The following is a 22,473-nucleotide window of genomic DNA, read 5'->3' on the forward strand; positions in this document are numbered from 1 at the left end:
GTGAAAGTGGTGGATAGGGTGGCTACAATGTCCCCAAAGACAAAACACACACATAAAAATTACTGCACACCCTGTAATCCCATGTTTGTAAAGTCAACTTGCATATAGTCACAGAAAATATTCAAGAGCAGTACTTTGTGAGAAAACATTGAACTATGGAGGGCATTCATATTGATTGCTCAGTAAAAAACCAAGTCACTGTTGCAGAAGTAAAGTCCTCTTAGTAGAGAAAGACTGCAGACCCACTAAGGACAGCTGCTGAGCAGAAACCTAGACAGACACAGCCCAGACATCTGGGTGCATTCTGTACCAGTGTTACAAGGTAAGGGAATATGTGGGCTTTGTAAGAGAACCTGACTTCAAGTCACAAAAAAATTGGTTCTCAGCCCAGGGCCCCAAAAATTGTTTAAGAAATGTGTCAAGTTAGTCAAATGAAGGCAGGAAGATAATGAAAGTCTAAAAATGTTACCATTACCACAGTCTTTCTCCCTTACCTCCTAGATGAGCCCACCTTCCTTCTAGCCCTGTCCAAGAAAATGTTCTCAATGAAAAGAGGAACCCAAGAGCTGTTACCCAAGTGAGGGAAGGATGCTATCCTAGGGAGGGGAGAATGTTACCCTAGGGAGGGAAGGGATGTAGAGAAAAGAGTTGTTATCTGACAAATGAACCATGCCAATCATGGCCGTCTCTAGCTATAAAGTCACCAAATGTAAAGAAGTCTCTCATTTTCTAATAATGCCATCACAATTATAGATCCCAGAGATTCAAAATCCCCTCCCCCTCCTTCATGTGGTACATATTTTTTATTAAAAGGTGAAATAAAATTTAGTATGGTAAATCAGAACTTAAAAGTTAGACTCACATTTAATTTTTAAAAAGCATTTTTTTTCATGAAAAATCACAGCAGTGACTTACCTCAGGGTAAAGATTGAACCTTTTTAATGTGTTAATAACAAGGGGGTATTCAGTCAGCTTGTCATTCATTATCATCCATACTCCATTCAAAAATGAGGGTGCTTCCACAATAGTCTTGAAGTAAGAGTAATACAGCCCCTGAAAGGAGGATATGCTCCAGTTATAATAAAAGTCCATCGTTACTCAGTTTCGTAGATTACAAATATTTAAAAAACACTGGCTTTGAAAAACTGAGCACTCAAGCAGGTAATACCTACAATTAATTTCACAGGTTTCTGATCATTTATAAATTCTTAGGTTAAAAAAAGTACATTTTAGAAGAATTTCATCATAATTAAAATAATTTAATGGAAAAATAGCTTCAAAAATAGTATCAGAATTTAAATATGTATACATGCAATTCTGCATTTGCCATGTATGAAGAGTCTATTCATTACCTGAAATGATATCAGTCTTATTTCCTCCAAATTTACACTCAAAAATCTAAATGTGTTTTTTAAAAAGACTGCACATTATTCACATTCCTATTAAACAATAATTTTTCAGATCATTTCCCCCATAGCAACACAGCCTAGGAGCTGACACTGGGGACTGGGAGGGCTGCATTTTGAGAGAACTTGACATGCTACTTTGAAAAGGACTGTAGCAAAGGTGAAACGACATGAGACAAAAAGATAAGAGATAGGGTTAACGATGTAGCTCTCTTGGCTGAGTGCTCTCCAGCATGCAGGAGGCTCTGATCTGAGTTCAACGCCGGCCACTACATACACCCAACATCTACATACTACATATACCTGCCCAGGGCTTACGACACTGAAGCAGGAAGAGCAAGCAGTTCAAGGTCACCCTCAGCTACAAAGTCTGAGCCAGGTGAGGAGACAGGAGACTCTTTCTCAGTGAATAAATAAACAAAATAAAACAAAACAACATCCCCTGACAGTCCATGAAGCTTAGGTAAGAGTCTGAGAGGCAGTGTAAAGGACACAGACGTATACTGGGTAAATCAATGCCACCTTCTCTTCAGTTCCACCAAAGTGAGACACTTGCCAACCTCTGAACACAGAAAGGTGACTGCCCTACTACCCAGAATGTCTCCAGAGAGAGAAAGCTTGATTCTGCCTTGAGTTAGTCCCCACATAATCCTTTCTAATATAAAACAGATCCCCTACTGTATTAAGTTAACGGGTCTCTAACACTTTCTTGTAGGCCAGAACTAGTGAATATGGTCTCATTGGAACCAGGGTTCTTAATGATACAATCAGGTTGAAGTAATGGCAAAGAAGATTCGGGTGACTCGACTCTGAGCACAGCCTTATAAGGACAAAGGACCAAGAGGACAGAGCAGAGACTGGAGAGCAATGCAGCAACAAACCAGGAAACCCAAACAGGCAGCAAACACCAGCCAGCCGCACAGAGAGGCACGTGGCCCATTCCTTCTAGACTCTGGGACTGTCAGAAGCCCCAAACTACTGCATCTACCTGCTCTGTGCTTTAGAAGCATATTAACATTTTATTTAATCACAAAACACACAACTTTAAATATTTAAGTAACAAAAATTTTAAAAGACGTTAATTATTTATCAAATTGGAAGAGAATACCAAGTTACCCTACTTGGTATTCTAAGTGGAACACAGCATAGCATAGAGACAGACTTCCAGAAAACCCTAAAACTCATTTAATAATTATATTTCTAGTACTGAGCTTGATATTTTTATTCTATTAAATAATTTGAAATTAATACTCTCAGATTAAAAGAAATTTAATATCAAGCAAAATAGATCAAATCCTAAATTTTAATTAAAAAATTTTAATATAAACTCATGACTTACTGGGTTTTTGTTTTTTGTTTTTTTTTTTTTTAAAGTTTCCTAATTCTGCTCACTAAAAGGCTAAGTCTCAATGGCCCATGTAGGAGCAGTGAGCACCTGCAGCACGGAGGTCCTGGTGCTTCGTGCCATCTTCAGCTCAAAAGAACTGAAGCTCCTTGGGAAACTGGCTGCTGCCAGTTGGGTAAGGAGATATCTATCGTGCAGCACCCAAAGTAAGGAAGGCCTGGACACCAAGAAAACACTAGTGAGGTCACACTGAGGTCAACACAGCCTAGAAAAGACACTAAGCAATGTTGTAGGAAAATTCTTTCCAGAGTTACAAGTCAGCATGTGCAGAAAAACAATAACAGCGTCTATGCTAACAAGATGAATGAACTACAAGATGGCTGGACTCTAAGAAGGAGTCAGCCAGACCACTCCTTCAGCTACTCCCCAGACTGAGCATCTGAGAAGGCAACCAGTCCACTCTGTGACCCCTTGTGACCCCTACAATAAAGGGCCCAGAATCTGCTGGCAAGTATTCCTTCCAGAAAGTAGTCAGATTTTCCATTAGTCTTCAGAAACACAGGAGATGATAACACAGTGAGAACATGAGTTACAACCATAGACAAGTCTATGTAACATATATGTACACTACATGTATGTTGAGGAATTGGAATGTATGTATATATCCATATATATGTGTGTGTGTGTGTCTATATGTATATATATATATATATATATACACACATATACACATATGTATATATATGTATATGTATATATAGATAGATAGATATATAGAGATATAGATATAGATATGGGTATATGGTTCCTCAATAGATAAAGGGCAGAAAAACAAAAAAGAAAGAGGGGTCTACAGATTAGAAGACCCAGCAATACAGCAGGTAAACATAAATACAGACAGTTTGCATCTTCAGTTAAGGACATCAGCTGCTATCAAGTGCTAATCATAATCAGCTCCTTCAAACATTTTCATTTGATGATGCTAAGAAATTACTAGGGACAAAAAGTCCTTTGAGGAACTTCAAATGCGGCAGCACAAGAGTTAAGTCTAATTTCCTTTAAGCAGACATTGGTAAGGAATATGGATGACTAGGTATTATCTGTTGTTGAAGCTACAAGATAAAGAGGGAGAACTGTCTACTCCTTTTCTTTGGGAATGTCTTGTTGAAACTTTTCATGCCAAAAAAGCTTTGAAATATTTAGAGACCCAAAATACTACAATGAAATACTATCCACACACAGAACTAACCATTTCAGTGCGGAAAGCCATCTCCCTTTCCAGCGTTGAGAGGTGAGAGAAATGCCGATCGTTTTCAAAGAGGTGCGTTATGTGGCTCCTGGAAATATTCAACAGCACGGCAGTCAGCGCTGAGGCCGAGAGAGCTACTTCAAAGGCAAAGGGAACGGTCTACAGACTGCAGACCCTTTGCAACAAAACTGAAACACCATTATATCTGTATTTGTTTTCTACCAGGTTTTAACAATTCTACTAAAAGTCCTCTCCATAAGAAAACACATTCCAATTAGATTTTAACATTAAAATAAACGATAACGATATTTTAAGTGATTTACTATAAAAATATAGATCATACTGAATGTGCCATTGGGTACCATTCAGAAACTGCCTGGTTCACAAAATTCATACATCTCTCCACCCAGAAGATTAAAAACATCAATCTAACATTCAACATGTATACCATATTAATGTTACACAAATTAGAGTATCAAATATAGCCTCTTTAATAATGGATAATTTCATACAACAGTTTTATTATTCTGATCCTGGTTTATCAAATAAACTAATCTTTGAGAAGACTATGGTATAAATAAGATACATCCATCCTATGACACAGAAGCTATGCCTTTAAATACATGAGCTATAGCTTTGGTTAGTTATGAACATTTACATAATACGTATCATTGAAGAAAAAAAATCTTACCAGTGCAATAGAGCTGCAAAGGAAGCTGAAAGAAAAAGAAATTTATATTACTATTTTAGCATGAAGAGATACGTTCTCCTTACAGATAAGCACTTCCAAAGAGATCCAGCACTTCAGGGCCAGATGGCTGTAGACCTCAGCAAGTCCTGAGATAAACGTGCAAAGCCTTAGCTGAGGAAAGGTTGAACGGGGCTTAGCATCTACGAGAGACTATGACCCTTCAAAGAAGCACCGTGGTTAAGCCTGCACTGCACCAAGAGGGCAGCTCAGGTCCCAGCCACAGTTTTCACTTACTCTCTCACACACTTCACATAGCATGAGAGGCCACACTGTTGCCAATACTATACAGGAACCACTAGATCATAAGCATCCCAAAAAGACCACAGAGGAGCCACGCTTACTGGTGGGCTAGGGTTACCAGTGAAATAAATATACAAGGTACCACCACCTTTGAAAACTACCTTAGTGCCCGGAGTTTTCAGGCAGTCCCATTCTTGTAAAAGTGGAAGGAGGAAGAAGAGACAGAGAAAGGGTAAGGGCGACAATAGCACAGATCATATCTCCGAGTGCTTCGTGTTCTGCCCAAGCAGAGATCCCTGCAGACACATCTGACTGTAGACTTTGTGTTCATAAACATGGTATACACACTCAGTTATACAAATCACTTTTCAATTACCCTTGAGAAAACTTCTATCAGGTAGTTCAAAGCCGGCAACTCTTACCCTCAAGGCTTGGGACAAAAAGGGTTTCAAATATCAATTGTTTTCATATTTTGAAATATCTCTTTGTATAATGACATTGCTGGGGATAGCACCAATGTCTGAATACAAATCCATTTATGTCTCTGAAATACCGTTCAGTCAGAGGTACTTTGACGCCGTATTTTTAAGGTGCCTGCATTTGACGACTGATCCTGAGGTCAGGCGTAACCATTTCTACCTGTGCCCACATGTCAACACTCACACTGTGCCCACATGTCAACACTCACACTGTTTCAGACTTTGGAGCTTTGGGGTTTCAGGAGTATTCACCCTATTTTAAAGTTTTCATGTCCATAAAATACCCCCTATGCTAATACACGTTATTATTGATATACAAATCCGAGAAGACGATTGATTATATTCAACTATTAGTTGAAATAGTATTATTTCAACTTACTTTAAAGTCTCCATTTTACTAGCAAATACTATTTTTTTTTTCGTTTTGTAATTTTACCATTAGCATCTTCTACTTGGCCAATATCTTATAGAATACCCTAAAAAAAAATTCTGGTGAAAAAATATGCTAGGGTTGACTTCCCTTATTTGAACAAGTTTCATCTTTTATTCTGTATTGAAAATAAGGATTTGTCAAGGTCACCTTCCTTTTGTGTTCTTTTTTTTTTCCATTAATTTATTTAATTCATTCACTTAATATCCTGATCACAGGCCCCCACCCCTCCAAGTCCTTCCCTCCCTCCCCTCCCCCTTTCCCCTTGGGTATTACCCCTGACCTAGGACATCTAGTCCCCTCCCACACTGAGGCCCAACTAGGCAGTCCAGATAGGGGAAGGGGATCCAATAGCAGAGAACAGAGACCAAGACAATCCCTGCTCCCACTGTTAGGGGACCCACCCACAAATCCTTCAACATAAAACTTGTCCTGCCTACAAGATATGCAGGAGAAAATGTAGGATAGAGACTGAGGGAACAGCCGTAAGTGGCTGTCCCAACCTAAGACCCAGCCCAGGGGTTAGAGCCAGCCCCAATACTATTAGTGACGCTATGCTATGCTTGCAGGTAGGAATCTAGCATAACTGTCTCCTGAGGTTTCATCCAGCAACGGATAAAAACAGATGCAGAGATGAGCAGCCAAATATCAGGCGGAGCTCAGGTAGCCTTGTGGAAGAGGGAGGGACAGAATTGAGTGAGCCAGAGGGGTCAAGGACACCATGAGAAGATCTGCAGAGTCAACTAACCTGGGCCCATGGTAGCTCACAGAGACTGAATCACAAACCAAAGATGTCTTAGTCAGGGTTTCTATTCCTGCACAAACATCATAACCAAGAAGCAAGTTGGGGAGGAAAGGGTTTATTCGGCTTACAATTCCATACTGCTGTTCATCACCAAAGGAAATCAGGACTGGAACTCAAGCAGGTCAGAAAGCAGAAGCTGATGCAGAGCCATGGAGGGATGTTCTTTACTGGCTTGCTTCCCCTGGCTTACTCAGACTGCTCTCTTATAGAATCCAAGACTACCATCCCAGAGACGGCACCACCCACAAGGGGCCCTCCCCGCTTGATCACTAACTGAGAAAATGCCTTACAGCTGGATCTCATGGAGGCATTTTCTCAACTGAAGCTCCTTTCTCTATGATAACTCCAACCTGTGTCAAGTTGACACAAAACTAGCCAGTACAAAAGATAAGTAGAGTTACTGAACTTGTAGCCCTACATATTTGTAGTAGATGTGCACCTTCTGTGTTCTTAAAATACCATAATCTCTTGGGAGATGTCAGATGTCTTTAGTGCCTTTAATCGGTTCCTTTAGCACCAGTGTAGACAATAGGAAGTCCTGGCACTTCTCAATCTCTTCCGTGCAAGTTAGTGGTAACATCAAACATATGGCCTCTTGTCCACAAAGAATTCCTAATCTCAGTCCCTCTCTAATTTAAATATAAAAGAACAAAACTACTGCAGTGAATCCCTCAATACAGGAAATATACTTTATAGACACTATAATTACTAGAGACTGGGGGCAGGCTCAGACCAGGAAATGTTTGCCACACAAGCTTGATAAGCACCCAGCATCCAAGTGAAAAGCTGGGTGTGGTAGCCAACAGCATTTGTAAGCCCAGCCTTGGAGAGAGAAAAGGGAGGATTCCCTAACACCACAGGCCAACCAGTTTAGTCTAATCTTCAAGCCCCAGGCCACAGAGAGACGCTTGTCTCTATAAAACAAAGTGCACAGTTCCTGAAAAATGATGCCCATGGTTTATCTTGCTTCGATAGGCACAAGCACATTAATATAAGCACACCACACACACATACACACCGAAGTCCACACATGCACACAGACACACACAGAGACATATGCACACACATGGGCTCACACATAGAGTAAAAAAAATTCTTATATTAAAGTTTCGAGATACTTCATTTAAAATGATGCATAGTATTTCGTTTGAAGCTCCAGTAAGACACTGCTTTATGAACACGTGACTTAGGAATAAAGGTAAAGTGACAGAAACTTCTGAAAACACTTCTGTACTTTTCTTGGCTTCAAAAAAGAATATTCTAAATTATTTTCTCTAAATTTATGTCAGTAATTATTAACCTTTTATTATCTGGTGTGTATATGGGGGGTTTAACAATATAGGCAATCTCTTCACTTAAATAAGCATGCTCTTTTTATGTTCTCAGTAGCTGAGTTTTTATTATTAAAAACAAACTTTAAAAAAATTGCAAATAAAAACATTTCAAAGAAGGTCAAGGAGAGGTGGCTGCAGAAGATCCCACCCTTCCTATGACGGCTTTGAAAACCCTGCCACTTTGACTGGGAGCATCCATACTTCCCACACCAAAGCTCCATCGGGTGCTGGGCTCTCAAACAACTCTTGACTGTGTTACCCTGTATCAATGTTCACTCTTGTGGTAGTTGAGGTGAAACAAGTCAAACAAAACTTTATGTGTCTCCTTGCAGCTAGACTCCAGCTACACAGACTGCCCTGCAGAAGGGAGTGTAGAAACAAAGTTCCTGGATTTACCCCAGTAATTGTTAGCCTGCATACACAGATGGGGTTCAAATGAATTAGAAATTACCGTGCATAACCAAGTTTGATGGGAGGGTATAAATTAACACTAAACCCTGTCCTTGGAGTAAAGCTAAATTAAGTCACACACCTAGATATAATCTTTTCTCAATTTATTTCCTGGAAGTTGTAGACAGCTCATTGGAGGCAGCCAAGGGCCAAGCCTCAGGACTTTTCTGCCACGTTAGCAGGCAGAGCATCCAGGCCCCTGTTGTCCGAGTTTGTCTCAGCTTACTGAGCCAGCCATAGGTGTGGGAAAGCAGGCAACTGGCCATTTCTTTCCACTGGAGCTCTTTGCCTCAGCCACATTCCGCCTGCCCCACACTGACTCGAATTCCAGCCACAGCTCACAAGTCCAGGGAGAGGTGGGAAGGTTCCGGCAGAGCCAGGTCTGAGTTACCGCTTTTCAAGGTGATGCTCACCGGAGGGTTACACTGCTGATGGTAAGACCTAAGCAGTAAAGGCATGTTGTGTCGCACAGAGGACACGGACACATCAACCTGGTACTGACCAGGAAGCCCTGTCCTAGTGCTAGCTTGCATAGTGCTGGAAGGTGCTCTACATGCTAGCTACATAATCAACAGTTTTACCCGGCTGTGAACCCTGCAAACGAGCTGCAATTACTGCCCTGTCAAGCCATGCCACAGATGAAATAGTGGCATAAATGTTACGGAGGCAATCCATCACTTTCAGCTTGCATTTAAAGCCTGACCCACTCACACCTGCTATCATCAACTGGGCCAAGAACCCTCGGTTAGTCAAGTCACAGGCCCGAGGGGAAAAGCCTGCTACTATTAGTCTTCTAAACAAACATAGTAATAAAATGCCTCTTAAGTTACCTTTATACCCACAGATTACTGTCTCTCAGCCCTCAGCAGGAGAGCTTCTTCTTACAGTGAGAGTTATTAATACCTAGACCCACAACTGGTCAACATGCAGAGAATAAGGGACCGAGGAGTGTCAGCTCTAAGATGTCCCTAATACATCCCCTTCCTCAGGGATCATTACCAAAGTCAGACAGACTGAAGAGCCAGAAGCAGCAGAAGTACAGCAGTACTTGCCAGGCATGGCAAGGCCGTTGCACTCTCAGATTCTGACTGCCACTGCCTACTGCATGCACAAGATATTCACAAGACCCAGCCAGTCACAATCCTGGCATGGCTGGGGGAGGAGCTCACGAAGTCCCACCCCATACATCTGAAAGTCTAGGCGGTTCTCCTAGTTTAGTTCCTTTTCTTATCACTGTGATTAAACGCCATGAGGAGAAGCAACCCACAGAAGGAAGCACTTATGTTCCCTCATGTTCTGAGGTGATGCCCTTCTGAGAGAAGACATGACCGTGAGTAACAGTGTGCACCTCAAGCAGCTAATTACAGCACCTGTAGTCTAGAGGGAGACAGCCCACTGGAACCTGGCTGCTCCCAAGGGACTACTCAAGGCCCAGCTTCATGACCCATTTTCCTCTAGTTAGACCCACCTTCTAAGAAATATACAACCTTCCCAAACATAGCCACAAATAGGGGAAGAAGTGTTTCAACACATAAGTTTATGGGATATCCTTAACAAATAAAAGCAAAGTGACTGACAAATTGACTAAGGTTCATTATCACAGAACAACCGGGGCAAAGGTTAGGTACTCTGTATAAGATTCACTGTGAGAACGGAAGGATCCCTTAGGAAGTCTCCTGAAGGCCAACAGGGATTTATTACCCTGGATTGAGGTGACAGTGCAGAATCTCAGGTCACAGCCTTGCCAACAATTAACATTTCAAGAAGCCTGAGGAAGACACAGATAGTTCAGTGACATTCCCTAGCAGACCTGCACAGCACTAGGTGGCATTGGAGCACAGTCATAGAAGAAGTCCACCACCACTGCCTTCTTGGGTCCTGCTCTTAGAAGATCTTGATTCAACAGGTACAGGGGCTTGAAGCCAAACATTACTATTAAATCCTCAAATGGTTCACATAGTCCACACTTTGAAAAGTGGTACAGTTATGACAGCAAGTCCACAAGAAGAGTGGACTTTAGGTAAGAAATGGAGGCCTGGAGGGAGGTAACAGAAAGGGATAAGGAAAAGGAAGTACAAACTCAAAAGATCACAAATGAGGATTCAGAAAGGGAAAGAGTTAAAATTCATAAACTCCCTTCTTCTAAGAAAGCCCTTCCTAAGTAGAAATGCTTTTCAGGTTGTATAAGACATCATCGACTTAGCCTCTGAGTATCACTTACAGAGTACAGAATGGGGGCCAGGGGGCTTAGCTTAGCCTCCAGTGCTTAATGTAGGTAGGACCCACAGCTCTTACCACCAGCACTGGAATTCCTGTTCCACAAACTTCAAAGCCTTGATAGGTTTGATCCCTTTCATTTGTTCCCTCTTTGGGATTGGGGAAAACATTCTATTTTTAATAGGAAAAGAGAGCAGGGTCCCCAATAGAGGAGTTAGAGAAAGGACTGAAGGAGTTGAAGGGGTTTGCAACCCCACAGGAAGAACAACAGTATCAACCAACCAGACCCTCTAGAGCACCCAGGGACTAAGCCATCAACCAAGGAGTACACAAGGCTCCAGCTGCATAGGTAGCAGAGAATGGCCTTGTCAGGCATCAATGGGAGGAGAGGTCCTTGGTCCTATGAAGGCTCGATAGATACCCCAGTATAAGAGAATCAAGAGCAGGGAGGTGGGAATAGGTGGGTGGGTGGAGAAACACCCTCATAAAAGTAGGGGGGAGGGAGCGGGGGGTGGTGGGATGGGGGTATCCAGGAGGGGGGGAAACCCAGGAAAGGGGATAACATTTGAAATGTAAATAAAGAAAATATTCAAAAAAAGAAAAGGAAAGGAAAGGAAAGGAAAGGAAAGGAAAGGAAAGGAAAGGAAAGGAAAGAAAAGAAAAGAAAAGAAAAGAAAAGAAAAGAAAAGAAAAGAAAAGAAAAGAAAAGAAATTGTTGGCCATGTTGGGGTGGGCTCTGGGTGATTTGGCTGCTTTTGAATCATCTCTGCTCCTAGTGAGTAACCATTCACACAGAGCCCTGTTAGTAACCTCAATAAAACACTCATTGGTTCATAAAAAAAGTAGAAGAAGCAGCCACAAGCTCATAGAGATATTAAGTCTCAAAATGAGAAGCAAAGTTGAATTTGAAATTCCCAGCCTGATTTAAGAAACCATCTCTGGTAAGATGGAGAACTCACAGAGGTATGGGAGGATGAACAACATTTGGCACTGAGCCAAACAGTACTGGCCACCAGCTAAGGGAAAAATGTAGACACTCCTAATTGTAATGATAGTATATAATGTCTGCTCATCAGTGTTAACATAAGAGATCCAGGAGTCCACCTAAAGAACTAGTGGCTTTTATTTCCCCAAGAGGTCTCATGTAGCAAGGATACAACAAACCACGGAAGAGAGCTCAGGTTTCCCCGACTCCAAGTTCAGACGTGAAAATACTGAGCACGTTAGCTAAAAGAGTGAAGTAACACGAAAGAAATGTCTTAGAAATCACAACAGATTCAAAGAAAAAATGTGTTCTAAGTGAATACATGAAAATAAGAAAGCACAGAAAGTCTACACTGCCATCCTACACAGACTGCATGGCTGGGACTCACAAAACCACACAAAGTCAGCCTTCATATATTTCAAATATGAATGTATGTACAAAACACAGGACACATTTTAAAGGCAGTGAATTCTGTCTTCCTTTTAAAGTCTTAGCCTTATACAAATATTTCTAAATCAAACAGTAACCCGCATTGATAATTTCCATGTTAACTTCCTCTTCGTTAGCAAATACAATGCATTTTATTGCTTTAAGAACAAATAATTAAAGTATACAACCAAAATAATATGCTTCTGAGCATGCAGAGGGAAATTCCAAAACCTGATAAATCCAGGAGGAAAGTGTAGAATGCAGGTCTCTTTAACGTAAGACAAGATGAAAAGACAAGCACAGGTGTACATACACACACACACACACACACACACACACACACACACAAATATATAAATATAACCTTCTTTGTTCATATGAAATCATCTGTATGTATATGACATTAGGGCCTGACACATCAACTGGAGGACCCGAGCTGCTTCTGATCTGAAAGTGTCCTGGCTTTCAGATCTTAAAGGACTGGCTTTCATGATATTAAAAAGCGCCATGCAAACTTGCAAGGGAGGAAACCAACCAATAGTCTATTCAACTATGACACCTCCGAACTAAAACCATTACTACCATGGCACAATATCCCTAAGTGTTATAGTGACACATATATCTTGGTGGTAAAAAATAGCTAATTGGACTTAAGGCCCAGTCACCAAGAGGGAAGTCATATCTGGTACTAGAAACCTAGCAAACTTTCCAGGGCTAGGGAAGTCACAAATCCTGAAAGAGAATCTAGAACCATTAATAAATCAGCATATTCCCCAACTTTATTCTTATACCCACCCATTAATGCAGTCCTTACCACTCATCAAAGAAATGTTTCCTTGCAGTAGATTGAAAGCATTACAGAAAATCACAGCCAGTGAGTGGGGATGCAGATAACAAGTGACCATGTGGCTGTTGTCCAGCACCAGCTGACACAGACATCTAGAATCCAGTCCCTTCTCCTAAAGCGCGGGATCACTGGGGAGCTGGGACAGGAAGATATGAGTCTTTAGTAATCTTTAACAAGCTTATTCCCTGATAAAGCATTCTAATGGTAAGATAATGAAACCCCTTCAAATTGCAAACTGCCCGTGGGTATCATAAGATTTAGCTTATCATTTAACTTAAATGAGTCAGAAATCATGACTTATTAAACTATCTTTATTTTACTAGCACTGCCAAACAACCAACTATCCTTCCTTAAATTCAGAATTTATTCATTTTTTCAAAATTAAATAGGAAATCAAAATGAAGATGGGGTTGGGGGTGGATAGACCTGCAGATATAGAAACCAGACATTCTCAGAATGAGCAGAAAGAGAAATCTCTGCTCTCTCTAATGAATCAACTCATCTCAGGGAATCTGGGGTCCTATTCCCAGACAGGCCTTTGGTTGTCGTCTATGCTTCAGATCTGAGACTTACTATTGACCAATAGGACTGACAAAGAGTTGGCTGCAAGCCCAAACCTCATCTGAGAAACTCAAGAATGATACCCACATGGGTAAAGTTCTTAATAATAACATTACTTGGGAGATTTATATAGATTTCAAACATTAGGAACAAAAAAATATCAAGGTCTTCTAAAAACAAATTGTAACTAGTAGACCAGCGGAGACATGATGAGAATTGTATAGACAGGCATGATTAATTACTATGCGGAGCAAGAATGAGGATGGAGCAGTCACATACTTATTTTAATTATTACAAAATTACAAAGAAAACCTCACTTTTATCCATTATGAAAATCTTCCCAAATTAAAAATTCACCTATAAACAAACTCTAAAAGTGTCTGGTCAACTTACACATAAACTGTGCTCTAAGGTTCAGATGACGCTACAGTTAATGAGCATTTAAATCGTCATCAGGCTGTGAGCCAAATACAAATCTTGTCAATGCTTTGGGTGACAGTCATATCAACAGTCACCTCTACATTAAGTTCCTCTTGTGATGGCACCGGTGCTAGCAGGCATACTAACAACTAGCTAATTCAGAAGGAAGTCAAACATGGGGAACGACACTAAGCAAAGATGGACAACTTCACTGTCCACTAAAGGGCCTAGTTGAGGTCTCAACCTCAAACAAGAGGATAACTGGGATGCCTATTAACATATCCAGGTTCTCCCAGTATCCTTCAGTCTCAGTCTACTTGTAGCAGGATCCTCCTGGCTGGCATAACCCACCCCTACCCTGAACACTTCCTCCGACTCTTCCTCCCTACACAACCCAACCATTTTGATTAGTCACCGCTTTTTACCTTTTGGTCCATTGCTCTCTTGGCCACTGTTCCTGGTTCCCTTCCCTCCCTCTCCCTTTTCCCTCTGCAATCTCTTCATATGGCCAGGTCCAGTCTGCTGGCAATGTCCACTCTGGACTCTCCCACATGTCTCTGCCTCTGCCTAGACCCCTTAGGAGCAATCATGCTCCTTTTAGTTCTTGTTTTCACTTAATCATAATAGTGGTAAGAAAATAAAAAGTATTATTATTAAAGCACATTCTACAACTGTTGTAAACTGATGCATTCCCAAAGGTAATTCTACTTTAAAATATACTCTTCTGAAATGACTCTTATCTGAATTAGAAAAGATCACCCACAGGAAACTGGTTTCCTCATGGGATTCACGGTGTGCATCTGAAAGTGGATGAGACTTTACTAGTTCTGATTACTTACTGGTAAGCACTGGAATGAAGAAAAGTAACAAATTATCTCCTAGAAATGTCCCAATGGTAAATCTCAGCTAATGGTAAAAGATGAGCCCAAAATATAAGTTTAGAAAGAAATATGTAAATAATAAAGCTCTGTAGTCTATGAAATGTAAATGTCATTAATAAACTTACAAAAGACATTAATGCATCTTCACACTCATTAAGAGACACTAATACAACATAGTAGGATGAGGCTGTTGAGAGAGAGAGAGAGAGAGAGAGAGAGAGAGAGAGAGAGAAATTAGATTTCATATTATTGACAAAAGCAATCACAAATAAGGAATACAGCCTTATACTAACAAGGTTCACTGCTGCAGCTTCAGTGCCTGTGAGCACCTGATGTTCAGAGACCGCATATTTAGAGCACCTTATTAATAAGGCATATTTAGGTGATTCTAAATATTCTTAAGGGTTAACCAGAAGTCTATTTTAAAAAGAGAGAAATTGGTTTCAAAACCCCAAATTTCCATCTTTTCTCTGGCTTTGATGGGATTCCGGTAATTAACACAAGCACACCCTTACAGCTGCTTGCTAGGCTGGGTCCAAGTTCTTGCCTGAAAATCAGCACAGGAGGGGCCAATGTTTCCTGGATTTCACACTTCAGCTTCTCTCCTCCTACAGCCCAAGCTCTAACCTGCTTCCTCTCCAGTCTGATATCCCTCTCTCTATATAATTCCTTTTCCTTACTTCTTCTGCCTTGATCAAGGCAGACGCTTGTCCTTCAAACTGCCCAGGTTTCTCAGAACAGGCTGGGGGGGGGGGTTTCTATGTGTCCACTTGCTGCATGCTCACTGGATGAGACACTCCATAGTAGTTAAGAAAGTGAACTCAGAAGACATGAGGCCTGGCTTCGAATCTTGTCCTTAAAAATTCCAGGAGGGACTTTGCATAAGGAACTAAGCACCTATGTGCTTCAGATCCCCTTTTTAGTAACTATGACAGTCACAAGGCCATGGTCAGGCCCAAGCTACTGTTAAATGAGTTCATTCACAGCACTGCCCCCAACCCCAGTATGTTTGTGGTGTACAAAGTCAACTAACCCTGACTAAATACCACCTGATAGCTGGAAACTTACCACTGCCTATTCCGGTCAGAACCTCTAGACATTTCCAACTGGAGATCCCACAAATACCTGAAGAACATTGTGTCTGGGAAACAATCTTTTCTCTTCTCCCTCAAACCTCTCCTGTTCCAGTCTCCACTGTCTCCCCTAGAAAACAATCCCTCCCTTTCCCACACACCCAGATCTATTCATCCCCAAGTTCTACCAGTTTCATCTAAAAGCTATCCCCTTCTTACCATCTCCACAGCCATCCATGCCCTCTATTCACGCCAGCAACTTGTGAGGGCCCTGGCAGAGCCCCACCTCAGGGTGGGGATAAAGGTCTCCCTTGTCTTTGCATTGCCTCAATCCATTTTTCTAGCACAGAATTCTCAAAATTCAAATGTACACATGACCCTGTCTTGCTCAACACTCTTTAGGGGCTTTCCACTGCTGCGGGAATACACCCAGCTTTTCTCCATGACAGGGGGACCGACATGCTCCTCCCTTCCCTTTCGCCCTTGGGATGCACCCTGTCATCCTCACAGTTCACAGCAGCTCAGCCTTGAGATAGGTAGGTGCCACTGCGTCTTCACCGTAGAGCAAAGTTCAAGCACAGGCCACCATGCCATGGCTTTTCTTGGCTTTGCTAACGTGGACATTCCCTGGCTTTGGGATTTTATCTGTTCACCTTGCTTCACTTTCTGTAAGGCAGAAGCCTTTCCTTTCCTCCAACGTTCTTACCACCTAGTAGTCATATATTCTTCTTACTTCCAGAATCTAAGCTCCATGGGAGTACAGTTTTGTTGTCTATATTTTTCCCAGATGCACCTGGCACATGGAGAATATAAAGAAACCACACATACTACTTGGCATGCATTATCTCAATTATTCTTTTACTCTATCAAAGCACTTACTATCCCCATCCTAAAGAAAAGGCAATAATAATACAGTGGGGGAGAGCTGAAACAGCTTCTGAGTATAGAAACAGGCTTCCAATGCAGGTCAGCTTTGAAATACCAGGTGGCTTACACCACACCACACCACACCACAACCCTGATGGCCCATCCCAGGTCCCAGTGCCCAGCCAGACTCAGCTCTCTGCCTCTCTAGGCTTCCTTCCTGTCCCTGGCTAGTCACAGGCTCTCATAAGCCTTTTGAAAGAGTAGTTTCAGTATGGCGGTTGCCTCCCCAGTTACATTGGGCAGTATTTGGGAAGCATTCTGGCTGCCACCACTGGAGAAGTGTCACTAGGTAGAACCTGGGATGCTGTTAAACCCTGTGCAAAGCACAGGACAGTCCCACCCAAAACATCATGAAGCTCAAGCAGTTGCCACGGGAACCAGGCTGGAAGTGTGAAAGTGACATAACCTCTATCTTAGTCACTGCTATTGCTGTGAAGAGACACCATGACCATGACCATGGCAACTCTTATAAAGCAAAGCATTTAACTGGAGCTGGCTTACAGCTAGAAAGTTCAGTCCACTGTCAGCATGACAAGAAGCATGATAGCCTACAGGTAGACAAGGTGCAGGAGAAGGAGCTGGGAGTTCTACATCTGGATCCACAGGTAGCAGGAAGAGACACTGGGCCTGATTTGAGCTTTTGAAACCCTAAACCCCATCCTCAATGATATATTTCCTCCAACAAGACCACACCTACTTCAGCAAGGCCTCTCCTCCTAATCCCTCTAAAGCAGTGCCACTCCCTAAAGATTCATGCCACTCCCATGCATTTTCATTTAACTATGTGAGGCCATCGGGGCCATTTTTACTCAAACCACTAGTTACTTTTAACAATTTTTACAAATGGCATCTTATATTACAGCCCTGGACTGCTAGCATGTTTTGTGTACATGTTCAATACACACTTTTCTCACTTTCACCCTGAAACAGAGCCCTCTCCAACTACCAGAACTTTTCCTCCTTCTTTTAATAAGGTGGAGGACATAGGTAGGTGTAAGAAAGATGAGTCTCATTCAGGCAACTGCAACCAATAGTCCCCACTCTGAGGAAACAATAAAGATTATGGGAACTGTAGCAACTGCATAGTTCTTGTGCCTATTTCAACAAAGAGGGCAGAGCAGAGCAGAAGGCTCAGTGGAAGCCAGACAACCTGAGTTCTAGTCCAGACATTCACACAGTAAGAAAGAACTGATACCTGCAAGCTATCCTGACACACAAGCACTGTGACAAACACACACACACACACACACACACACACATATGCACACACACACACATGCACACACATACATATATGCACATATACACACACATACATATACACACACATACATTTATACATGCACATACACATGCACATATACACACATGCATGCATGTGTGTGGGTGTGCACACACAGTAAATAAATGAAAAATAAATAAATAAAAGTTGGGGTATACAGTTTCAGTAGACTTCAGCCATGAAAATTCCATTTCCCAGGGATACTCATGTGCTTCAAAAAGCTCAGAGATACAGGACTTACTTAACATGCATGAAGCCCCAAAGTCAATTCCCAGCACCAAAAACTAAGCACTATTACGGGGGGCGGGAAAAAAAACCTATTACAACACTTCCCCCATTGCCATATTCACACCCCTAGATACACAATTAAGTCATCTGATATGTGGTTCATTTTAAGGGTTCAGATAGCTCCAGTATACAGCTCAGGTTAAGAAATGCTGGCCTAATGCAAATCTCTCATCTTACACATTTTCTAAACTAAATGTTAAAAGGCTAAATTCTTGGCTCGGAAGCCCAACAAATTTGAAGCAGGCATGGGAAGAGAGGCATGGCCTGTACAGAAGTCCTAGTTTCATTTCTCTTGCTGTTGTGAAATATCCTGACAAAAAGCAACACGGGAGAGGGGACGGTTCCCTTGGCTTGAAATCCCAGGTTACAGCCCATTACTGCGGGGAAGGCAGCTAAGAGCAAGGGCATCACACTCACAGAGGAGCACAGAGAACAGAAGCAAGGCATTCATCTTCGCTTACTTGTTCTCACCCAGCTTCCTCCTCTCTCCCTGCCTAGGGAGTGGAATGGCACAGCAAACAACTGCCTGGGTCTTCTTCCCTCAGTCAACAGTAAAGACAACCTCCTACTGGCCAAGAGATAGATAGTCCCTATGACTCTCTTCCCAGGTAATTCTAAAGCAGTGTCAAATTGACAGCTAAAATTAACCAGCACAGAGGGAAAGAAGAAAAAAGAACTTATTGAAAGACAATATGAACTGGAACCATGCTGATAACTGTCTATCATTTCTTGGCCTTGACCCCAGTCCCAGGAGGTTGACTCTACAGCCTGTTTCAGTAGCCTCCAAGGTCACTACAAGCAGGAGACCAGAGTGTGGAAAGGCTGTGTAACTCCTCTTGGGCTCCCTCAAGCGCAGCTGAGCACACATCTTGACAGAGCCAGTTCTCCACACCTCACTCTTCTCCAGTAGTAGAGCCTTACTGTCCACGGCCTTAACACCCTTTGTAGGTTTCTCAACCTTGTTCTTACCTCTGAAGATAGCTCAATTATTAGTGCTTCTTGCCTCAACACAGAAATCTATACAGACATATCTATGGGCTAAGATGAGCTTCCTATGGTGGGAGCAGGTTAGAGGCAATGTATATTATTTTCTGTGGTCAGGAAAGTTTGAAAAACATTTTCAAGGTTCTTCTTCCGCCACTGTCTCCTGTAGCTGGGAGCAAGTGAACTGAAACTACTAAAAATAAACAATTTGAGCCTCTTTAATCATCACCATTAAGTAAGTAGCAATGTTCACATATAAGAAAATCAAACGTACTTATTAAAACAGGTAATGCTCATCACTGCCCAACAATGGAAGAGCTACATTGGCAAGTGACTTATCAGTGCCCAGCACACATGAAGAAAAGCTCTAACCAGTTCTAACATGTGCTGCTGTAATGGCACTCCAAGTTAGGAAATTTATTATAAAATACGAATAAAGCCATTTTATCACAGCTTAATATGTAGTTTTTAGAGTTGAGCAGCTATAAGTAATTCAAGCAACAAGTGACTAGCAAAACCTCTCACCATGTTAAGACCAAGGAGTTATTTTAAAAGTTCCACCCTGAGATGCAACTCTCACACACACCGGGGGATGAAATCAATCGGAGGAAATGTAGTTAGTTACACAGCCTACAAAAACATGGAAATTGCTGACCCTCTGCAGGGTCAGTGGCTTTCTGAGCTTCCACAACATGGTGGTACAAAAGAAATCACTATGGATACCGGCCTTGAGAGTACAGGGCCAGAACTGACCCAAGGACACCAGATCCTGATCCTTCAGCAGAGCCTTCATTCTCTCCAGGTGCTGTGTGGTCTCACAGCAGATGGCCAAGCGAGAAGACAGAGACTGTGGTGTTCCTCCTAACTCCCACCCTTGGTGACCTCTATCCAGGGTACACCTAAGACTACGGCCTGCCACATTCACTGTACTTCCACTCACAAAGTCAAAAAGAGCAAGTCAAGAGAAATGCTGCCCACCTGCATTGAACAAAACAGTATTTCTGCAAGGGCATTAGTAAACCCAAATATAAGCCATCCAGTATAAGCAAACCCAAAGGAACTGTACCACAAAACATGAAAAGAACAGGACCCTTTAAAATCTATTATTGTCTCTCCCTAAAATAAACAGTGTCATCCCTTACTCTACTACAGTTGCTGTTTGTACTAGCCGTTCACAAACGCTGGAGCTTTCTTCTGCCGTGGGATCAGAAATCAGGATTATGCATTTGCTTTTACATAGGAACTGATGCTGTAAAATGCTTTGGGTACAAACATGCATCACCCAAGGAGTTGGTATTGCTCTTCAGGACATCCCTGGGTAAGCAGGGCATGGGATAACTCCATATAACACAGAAGGAAGGCCCTCAAAGTGAGACTTAAACCAAAATCAAGCACTCTGCACCAGTGCTGAGTGCCTTCAACCTCAGCCACTGTACCACGCTGCCTCCCCAAGGTGGATTTAACCTGTACACTTGCCATGTTCTCAAGCTAGCTGCTGAAGGAGGGAATGATGAAAATAATGAATTTGCCAAATCTTGACCCAAGTATTTAAAAAAAAAAAATCCTAGTAACGATGCCAGCCTTCTTGAACCCACAAACACACAGCCATGACTGGCTTTCAATAACTATACAGCTGCAGAAGAGGCTGGCCCCACAGGAAGGCTGATTTTGCTGTATTGTCTGTCTAAACCCCAAACTTCAAGCACCCCAAACTCTTAGAGGTCATTAAGCAACAGGGAAAAGATAGTAAGAAAATATCACTACATAATTCAACAACTAAATCCCATCGTGGCAAAAATATCACAGAATCCTTATGAAGGGCTTGTTAAAATTAGGCCTATTAATCCAACTTCTATAAACTTGCCTTATCCGACAAAGTCACAGAAAACGAACCCAGAAGATAGTCCACACGTAAATGCCTCAACTTTATTTCTTCTAGGCACAAGTTACATCCCATCCATTTGGTGCATGGAAGAAGGTAAAGAGATGCCAGCAGGCAAGGTTAAAGCTTGGGCATCCAAAACACGACGCAGCCTGAAAAGTGACAGAACCACGAAGTGCCACCCTCAGTGTTTGCGGCCAAGAAGGGAAAAAGCACGCTAAAATTTAATTATAAGTTTGGCAACTTTCTAAGTCAGGAAACCTGGGTATTTCGAGCTCCAGGAATCGCTCGCATCACCAAGCAAACCATCCTCCGAAGTAGCGGCTGGGCCAGGGGTAAAGAGTGGACTGTGGATGCAGGCAGAATCCAGTCTCCTCGGCGCGGACCAGCCCGCCCGCGGCCAGCCGAGCAGCTGTTGATCTCGGGGCCATGTTTTTAAAAGCCCGGGCGGACCGCGGGGCAGAGGATGTGTGGAGCTGAGCCCCGGAAGGAGCGGGGAGGAGTAGGGAGGAGGCAGGAGCGTCCCGGGAAAAGTCAGAGAGGGCTGCTAACTGGCTCACCTAGCAGCAGCGTGCTCCAGGTCCGGCCGCGCCCGCGCCGCAGGCCCAGCGCCCAGTGCAGCCCGGCCGCCAGGCGGCCCGCGAGGCCGTCCGGGGCGGGCGCGGCGGTCCCTGCGCGGGGTCCCTTCCTGCCCGCCGCGCCCCTGCGCCCCGGCGACGGCGGCGTGCGCTCCGACCCCAGCTCCCCGGCGTCCACCTCGGATGCCCCGCTCAGTGGCGGCGGCGACGAGCGGGCCGACCGGGGCGGCCTGGGAGCCGCGTCCCGGTGCTTGCTCCGCGCCTGCAGGACCATCTTGGCATAGTCGCGCCCGCTAGCTGCGCGCGCCCGGACGGCGGCCGGGATCCGCGGACTGGCGGTCGCTCACTCTGGCCGGCGAGGGCGGGCCGGGAGGCGGGGACAGCGCGGGCCGTGTGGCCGCTGCCTACCGCGTGGCGGCCGAGAGGCGGCGCCGGACTCCCGCGCCTCCGCCGTTGCCGCTCTCGGGTTGCCAGGGCGACAACGGAACGCCGCGGGGCGGAGGCGGGGACAAACTGCGAGCGGCGCGGCCCCGCCCCTCCGGCGCGCGCGCCCGGGCGCGCTCCAGCGGCCAAGCGCGCACGCGCGGGCTACCAGCGGGGCGGGACCGGCGGCCAGGGGAGTAGCGTGGA

General features: G+C 43.4%; 1 protein-coding gene and 1 long non-coding RNA gene across 3 annotated transcripts in view; both read right to left on the reverse strand.

Moving 5' to 3' along the window:
- The window catches only part of Dpy19l1 (dpy-19-like 1 (C. elegans)), a 91,363-nt gene extending 69,236 nt beyond the window's left edge, over nucleotides 1-22,127 (reverse strand). For both annotated transcript variants that reach the window (NM_001359948.1, NM_172920.4), the window contains exons 1-4: nucleotides 21,826-22,127; nucleotides 4,692-4,716; nucleotides 4,001-4,088; nucleotides 916-1,053 (exon numbers count right to left, since the gene is read on the reverse strand). In NM_001359948.1, coding sequence (NP_001346877.1) covers nucleotides 916-1,053; nucleotides 4,001-4,088; nucleotides 4,692-4,716; nucleotides 21,826-22,117 — 543 coding nt within the window. In that variant the 5' untranslated portion in view covers nucleotides 22,118-22,127. The remainder of the gene's footprint in view (nucleotides 1-915; nucleotides 1,054-4,000; nucleotides 4,089-4,691; nucleotides 4,717-21,825) is intronic.
- Nucleotides 8,597-21,520, reverse strand: LOC115487153. Its single transcript, XR_003948106.1, has 2 exons — nucleotides 14,955-21,520; nucleotides 8,597-13,103 (listed from the first exon to the last, which is right to left on the reverse strand). It is a non-coding gene; the product is annotated as an uncharacterized LOC115487153 (long non-coding RNA).
- Nucleotides 22,128-22,473: the final 346 nt, after the last annotated feature.

The sequence above is a fragment of the Mus musculus genome, chromosome 9 (genome assembly GCF_000001635.26).
Source record: "Mus musculus strain C57BL/6J chromosome 9, GRCm38.p6 C57BL/6J".
NCBI classification, from domain to species: domain Eukaryota; kingdom Metazoa; phylum Chordata; class Mammalia; order Rodentia; family Muridae; genus Mus; species Mus musculus.